Here is a 7,041-nt window from a genome sequence, read left to right on the forward strand (position 1 = left end):
AAGACAAGCTTAGACTTACCCTGTTGGTTGGCTGTGTCCATAAAACCTGTGTTCCAGAAGTATTAAGAGGGCGCCCAATCTCTCAGCATATGAAACCCAGGTATTATTTGTTGATATCCAGGATTCACAGATAGTATCAGACCCTCCAATCAATAGAAATACTGGTCCTCCAGGTTTGTAGAAGACGTCATTAAAGAAATATCTCTGTGAAAGTAAAAATATTCTCATAAGTCACTAACTCACCAGGACTTGCAGTTTGTGGTTTCTGATAACTGGGTGGCAGCATGATTTGAATTGTCAGATTTCAGCTATGATTCTGAGAACAACAAAAGCAATACATTGCGATTGAATCGATTCCGACTCATAGAGACCCTATAGGGCAGAGAAGAACTGTCCTATAGGGTTTCCAAGGAGTCCCTGATGGATTCGAACTGCTGACATTTTGGTTAGCTGCCACAGGTCTTAACCACTACACCACCAGGGTTTCCATGATTCTGAGATCCCATTTAAATCAGTGTCATTGCTCAAGTCACTGTACCTACATGCTGGACAAATTTATTTTTTGCTTTTGGTGGTAAAACAGACCCAACACAAAATTAGCCATTTCAACCATTTTCAAGTGTACAATCCAGTGGTGTAAATTGCACCCACAAAGTGCAACCATCACTACTATTTGTTTAAATTTAAAATTTAGAATGCGAGATTCCCGTTTGATGTTATACTTGTAGCCATTTTCTTATACTCTGAAAGTTGGGTTCTAACATTAATATAATTATTTGCTTTATGCAAATAATACATAGTAACACATTAGCCTAATAAGAGCAATGTTAAAAAGAACTCTGGCATTGCAGTGGTTAAGTGAAAGGCTGCCAACTGAATGGCTGGTATTTCAAACCCACCAAATACCCCTGGGGATAAATGGAAGCCAGCTGGCACATCTTTCTCCCAAGGAGTGCCTGCTGGATTTGAACCACTGACCTTTCAGTTAGCAGCCTCGCCCTTAACCACTGCACCACCCAATCCCCTTCTCATAAATATTACAGTCTAGGAAACACTGAGGGGCAGTTCTACTCTCTCCTATATGGTTGCTATGAGTTTGAGTCGACATGATGGTATGCAGAAAGAAGAGTATTGAGAGAGTATGGGTGGCTTCAGTGCTGAGTTAGAAAGGGAACTCGCAGTAGAAACAGGAGAGTACTGACACATTGTGGGCATTGAATCCAATGTCACAAAACTATTTGTGTGTAATATTTTGAATGAGAAACTAATTTCTCTCTAAACTTTCACCTAAAATGCAATTAATAAAAACGGTGACAGCAACATTATTGAAAGCTGATTTCTTTACAAATGTTTCCCTGTGTATGTATACTTAGAATTTATTCTACAAGAGATATAAAGTCAAAGTACTGAGCTATCTAGTCACTTAAGATAATTATGTCTAGTAAAGCCACAGATAAAATAGACAATTAGCTCCTTTTCAAAAAAAAAAAAAAATTATGTTGAATTTTTAACATGGTTCCAAAGCTAAATGTGCAAAGAATATTCAGAAAAACTGGGGTCATTTTGTTTCCAAAAGCTTTTATCTCCATCTCATGTATGTAACTGATTTTACTTTTTATTTATTCTTCCATTATTTTGTAAAACATATATATATATAATTTCTCTGCCATTTCGTAGGGTGCCATTCTGCTATTTTCACTCAATATCATATCGTGGAGATCATTACATAGCAATAAATTAACTTTTACAACTACATTTTATTTTTAAGTGTAGACATATCTTAAATAAACTAGTATTCTATTGACGAACATTTATTTCCCATCACTTCTTATTCTAAATGTTGCTGGAATCCATAGTTTGCACATTTATCTATTCATAGTTTTGCTAGTGTATCCTTGAGACAGGTTTCCTACTCAGAGAAACCCTATAAGACAGAGTAGAACTGCCCCATAAAATTTCCAAAGAGCACCTGGTATATTTGAACTATTGCCATTTTGGTTAGCAGCTGTAGCTCTTAACCACTACGTCACCAGGGTTTCCAAAAGAGGGCATAATTTTACTAAATATTGCTAAATTCTTTCTGTAATTGTTGCACCATTTAACCATTCCTAACTACTATGCATGAGAGTGTCTGTTAACCAATAGCCTAGCCAGGAGAGTAGGTTCTTGGGCTAGAAAAACGGTATTGGCAAGCGCTTCGTAACTGTGACCAAAGTTTTTCCTACGAATTCAGGAACTTAAAGCAAAGTCAACACTCTATAAAAAAGATTGGAACACCTAAAAAAAAAAAAAAAAGGCATAAAGAGATGAAAACTATAGTGGTCATGCTCAAAATATAAGTAGAAGGAAAAACAAACTTATAGAAATAACAATTATTCAGAGAAATGAAGAATCTAGAGGTCAAGCTACAGAAGAATTAGTAGAAATAAATGGGAAAGTATTTAATTGAATTAGAGAGAAAGAACTAGCTGAGTGTGATTGGCTATGGACACTCAACACATGTGTAGTTGGTGACTTTAAAGAAGAAAAATAAATACATAGACTAGGAAAAATATATTATTAAAAAAATTGTTACAAAATAAATAGACTGTGTCTCAGGAAAAACTGGTATCAATTTGTCAGTAGCAACATGTGTGCCAAAAAACAAACCCATTCCTGGCAAGTTGGTTCCAACCCACAGTGACCCTACAGGACAGAGAAGAACAGCCCCATAGGGTTTCCAAGGAGTAGATGGTGGATTCAAGCTGCAAGCTCTTAAGCATGTGCCACCAGAGCTTCAGATGAGTCCCAGGAAAATTTATTTACTGCAAAGAAAAAGAAAGGATCCTTCAGGCATTGAGGCAAAAAGTCCCAAAAAAGACATTATATATTTTGCTGGAGTCCACATGCTACATAGCAACATGCAATGCTAGATGAAGAGTTTAACTCAGGGAAGAAAATTGACATGCAAGAGTTGTATATTTAACCATTCAGATATCATGCAAGTAGTGAAATTCCCAGAGTATAATTATTGTAAGTCCTTCTTTAATAATCGATTATGAAAAAGGAATTGGGAGTGAAAAATTTATCTATTTACATACAACACTAAGCGTAAAACAACCAAGAGGTTATGGTCATTGAAAACAATGAAATGTTACAAAATATGAAAATTTAAAACATATGCTGATCAAAAACAGAAAAATGCAGAACAAAATTTCAAATTCTCTTGAAATGTAGAATTACTGGATTCATGGAGGCTGGATGAGCTCTTGAAAAATTTGCCCTGATATAATCCTTAAACCTCAAACCAAAACTATCCCCTGAAGTCTTCTTAAAACCAAATAATAATTTAGCTTTTCTACTAAAGTATGTGTGCCTCGAATGTTATGCTCTTTAAGGTCTATGTACACTGAAGAAAATTTACAAAAGAAATCCTAAAGATTAGATAGGAATCTTAGGGGGCAGTGAATTTATGTTAATGGAGGAGGAACAAACCAGAAAAGGAGGGTGGGAATGGTTGCACAACTCAGAGAATGGAATCAATATCACTAAATTAGACCTGTAGAAACTGCTGAACTGGAGTATGTTTGACTGTTTATACTCTGAACTGCAGCAAAGCACATAAAATAAATTACAAACAAAACAAGAAACATACGGCTATGATATCGCTAACAAAATAGAAAAGTAAAGGAGCAAAGGTGGGAAGTTACATGCAAAAGGAAGAACTTCACCTTTTATAAAATCATAAAGAGAAGCAATAAGAATAATAATGTTTTGTTGTTGTTCCTAGGTGATGAGTTAGTTCTGACTCCTAGTGACCAAACACAGCCCTTTCCTGTGTCATCCTCACAATCATTGCTATGTTTGAACCCATTGTTGCAGTCACTGTGTCAATCCATTGTGTTGAGGATCTTTCATTCTTTCCCTGACCCTCTACCAAGCATGACGTCCTTCTCCAGGGACTTGTCCCTGCCAATAACATATCCAAAGCACCTGTGCCAAAGTCTCCCCATCCTTGCTGCTAAGCTCTACTGCTTCTGGCTCCACTTTTTCCAAGACAGATTCGCTCCTTCTTCTTTGCTTTTTAACGTTTTAAAGAGGTCTTTTGCAGCTGATTTGCCCCATACAATCCACACTTTGATGTCTTGACTGCTGCTTCCATGGCTGTTGACTGTGGATCCTAGTCAAATGAAATCCTTGGCAATGTCAATCTTTTCTCCGTTTATCATGATGCTGCTTATTGGTCCAGTTGTCGAATTTTTGTTTTCATTATGTTGAGTGTAATCCATACTGAAGGCTGTAGCCTTTGGTCTGATCAGTATTTGCTTCAAGTCCCGTTTGATTTTTGTAAGCAAGCTTGTGTCATCTGCAGGTTGTTCATGAATCTTCCTTCATATAATGAGTCAAAATCGAGTTTATTGAAATATTTTTTTTTGTCAATTTGACTTTGGACCATATAAATACATAGTTATGAAACAATATCAAATTTAAAACACAATTCTTAAAAAAATAATAAAATGAAATAAATGGGCATATATACTATCTGATTAGCACATATCCACACAGAAAGGACCAATTCTGAGAGACTGAGAAGTCAGTAATTTAACTGCATATCTTTGATAGAATCAATCTCATGGACAAATAGAGTGCAAAGCAAAGTTTTAAATTTTTTTTAGTAATTATATTGTTGGTGTCAGTGTTGGTATTATCCTGAGACAGCCGTGTAATATAAGATAAAGAAAATAAGTGATTGTGTAATTTTCTAAATCCATCATTCTTAATGTCCTTTTAAAATCTGGTAAATAAAGAGAATGAGTCAAGCATTTATACTGTCTTTCCAAAAAAAAAAAAAAAATTTGTCTCCATGTAGCCAAATATTAGAAAAAAAATTACATAATGTAAATTACTTTTATACTCATATTCCAGCTAATAAATGAAGAATGAAGAAAATTAATATTATTATTTTGAAACACCACCCCCCATATGAGTAATTAGATCTAAGCATTGGACATCAACAATTTCTACCATAACAAGACTTAAAAAAAAAAAAAATCAGGCATTTCGTATCTCTACACGAAAGAACTTGCCACTGTAAGGGAAACTAGCTCATATAGATTTTGATCAATTCTATAGATCCAGCAACAAATTTGTAGAAAATCTATGCGACCTCGAAAGCAGACAAACAAAAATAACAGAAAATTTTCCTTCATAACTTCATTGATGGCATGTTAGCTCAGTGAAATGTCCTGAAACCAAAAAAACAAACCTCTTGTCATTAAATCAATTCTGATTTATGGTGAGTCCATGAGTTTCAGAGAAGTACTGTGCTCCATAGAGTTTTCAAGGCTGTGACCTTTCAGAAGGAGATCACCGGGTCTTTCTTCCAAGGTGACTCTAGCTGGGTTTGAGCCACCAACTTTCGTGTTAGTAGTTCAGTACTTAACCATTTGCACCACCCAAGGACTGAAAACCTTCCCCATCTCTCCTATACCTCCCAGACTTCTGGAGCACCCACCTCAAGACTTCAAGATCACACCATCCCCTACCCGTCATCACTTGCCCTTGTCATTATTTTTTACCTGCGGCCATAACTCTGAAGAATTTTTGCTAAAATGGTCCAACTTTTGCTGGAAGGAACCATCATCAGAAGGGTGCATTCCTTTGCTCTTATAGGCACCACGAGTCCGTCTCCAGAGAAAACTCTGAGCAGAGGAACAGAAGAGCAGCAACAACAGCCACCCAAGAGCTTGGGCCATGGTCCTGTCGTGGGAAGAATTTTCCAGTTTGGACTATTTCTACTGCAATTGCTCCCCACCCTAGTACAAGAATGACAGGCATCAGTAGTTGATGTAGGTCCCTGAGGCTACCTGATGATCTCTCTGTCTAGAAATGTAGGTACCACCACCTTCCTCACGTCCTGAAAGTATGGGGACATTCAAGTAGAAATGGTCCAATGGGGGAAAGGAAATGATGCCTGCTAGTGACTTTCCACCCCATATACTTGGGTGAAGACCCTAGTCAAGTGGTGCCCAGGGCTGCAGGGTCCACCAAAGGTGAGAGCCCAGGGTAATAGTGAGAGATGTTGAGAAACTCATCCTGTGTTGAATGATATCCTTGTGTTGCTTGCTTGTTGCTTGCAGGGTCTTCGGACAGGACTCCAAGACCACACATATAGAATGACCAGATAAAAGTCCAAATTCCAAACGCTGGGAAATCGTGCAGAAACCTAAGCGTTTGAAGCTCTGGTATGGTTCCGCTCTCCTGTTCCCTCTACTTCTTGTAGAACTGGTGCTGCTATTGCTGTCTCATCCTAATCTTCATCAACACCACCATCATCACCCCTTTTTCAGTGTCACCACTGGCATGAACATGTTCTGAGATGGCCAAACCCTGCTGACCTCCTGGAGAGATAAGAGTCACCATGGCTTTTCTGCCTTGGAACATCTTGTAGTAGAGTTAAGAATGGAACATCAGCACAGCAGAGTCAGAGAAGGGAGAACGGCATAGGGATAATGGTCTTGGAGGGCTTTAAGTAAGCAATACATGCAAATATAGAACTAACCCAGAGCCCTCGATTCGATTCTGCCTAGGGTGTTTTAAATGGTCCAAAGATTTGCATACAGGTAGAATCTTAGAATGGCGTCTTTAGTTCTCAAAGGCATTCTTAAGTGCCTAGAGCCCAAAGAATAATTAACACCACTGGCTTGGATGGGTTTGAAGCTTTAACTCAAGGTGAACTTAGGTATAACAGAACAAAACATTGCTTGGTCCTGCACCATTCACATAATTGTTGGCATCTTTGAGTTCATTATTGCTCTCACATGTCATTCTATCTCATGGAGGGTTTCAATTTAATTTTGCTGAACCTCTACTTTACCAAACATGATGTCCTTTACTAGAAATTGGTCTTTCCTGATTACATGTCTACTGTAAGCATGACAAAATCTCGTCATCCTCTGTGGCTTCTGAGGAACATGCTACCTGTGCGGTATGTTTTATGAGTTCTCTATTAATTTAATTATATGGAAGAGTAGTGCTTACATTATAAGCTTCAGTCCGGTT

The 7,041-nt window shown here is 37.5% G+C and overlaps 1 protein-coding gene across 1 annotated transcript in view; it reads right to left on the reverse strand.

Annotated features, from left to right (window-relative positions):
* The window catches only part of LOC135231564 (putative serine protease K12H4.7), a 65,428-nt gene extending 59,646 nt beyond the window's left edge, over positions 1-5,782 (reverse strand). The window contains exons 1-2 of the mRNA XM_064287391.1: positions 5,559-5,782; positions 20-204 (exon numbers count right to left, since the gene is read on the reverse strand). Of these exons, the coding sequence (XP_064143461.1) occupies positions 20-204; positions 5,559-5,735 (362 nt within the window). The 5' untranslated portion in view covers positions 5,736-5,782. The remainder of the gene's footprint in view (positions 1-19; positions 205-5,558) is intronic.
* Between the last annotated feature and the right edge of the window lie 1,259 nt (positions 5,783-7,041).

Source organism: Loxodonta africana, chromosome 6 (genome assembly GCF_030014295.1).
Source record: "Loxodonta africana isolate mLoxAfr1 chromosome 6, mLoxAfr1.hap2, whole genome shotgun sequence".
Lineage (NCBI taxonomy): Eukaryota > Metazoa > Chordata > Mammalia > Proboscidea > Elephantidae > Loxodonta > Loxodonta africana.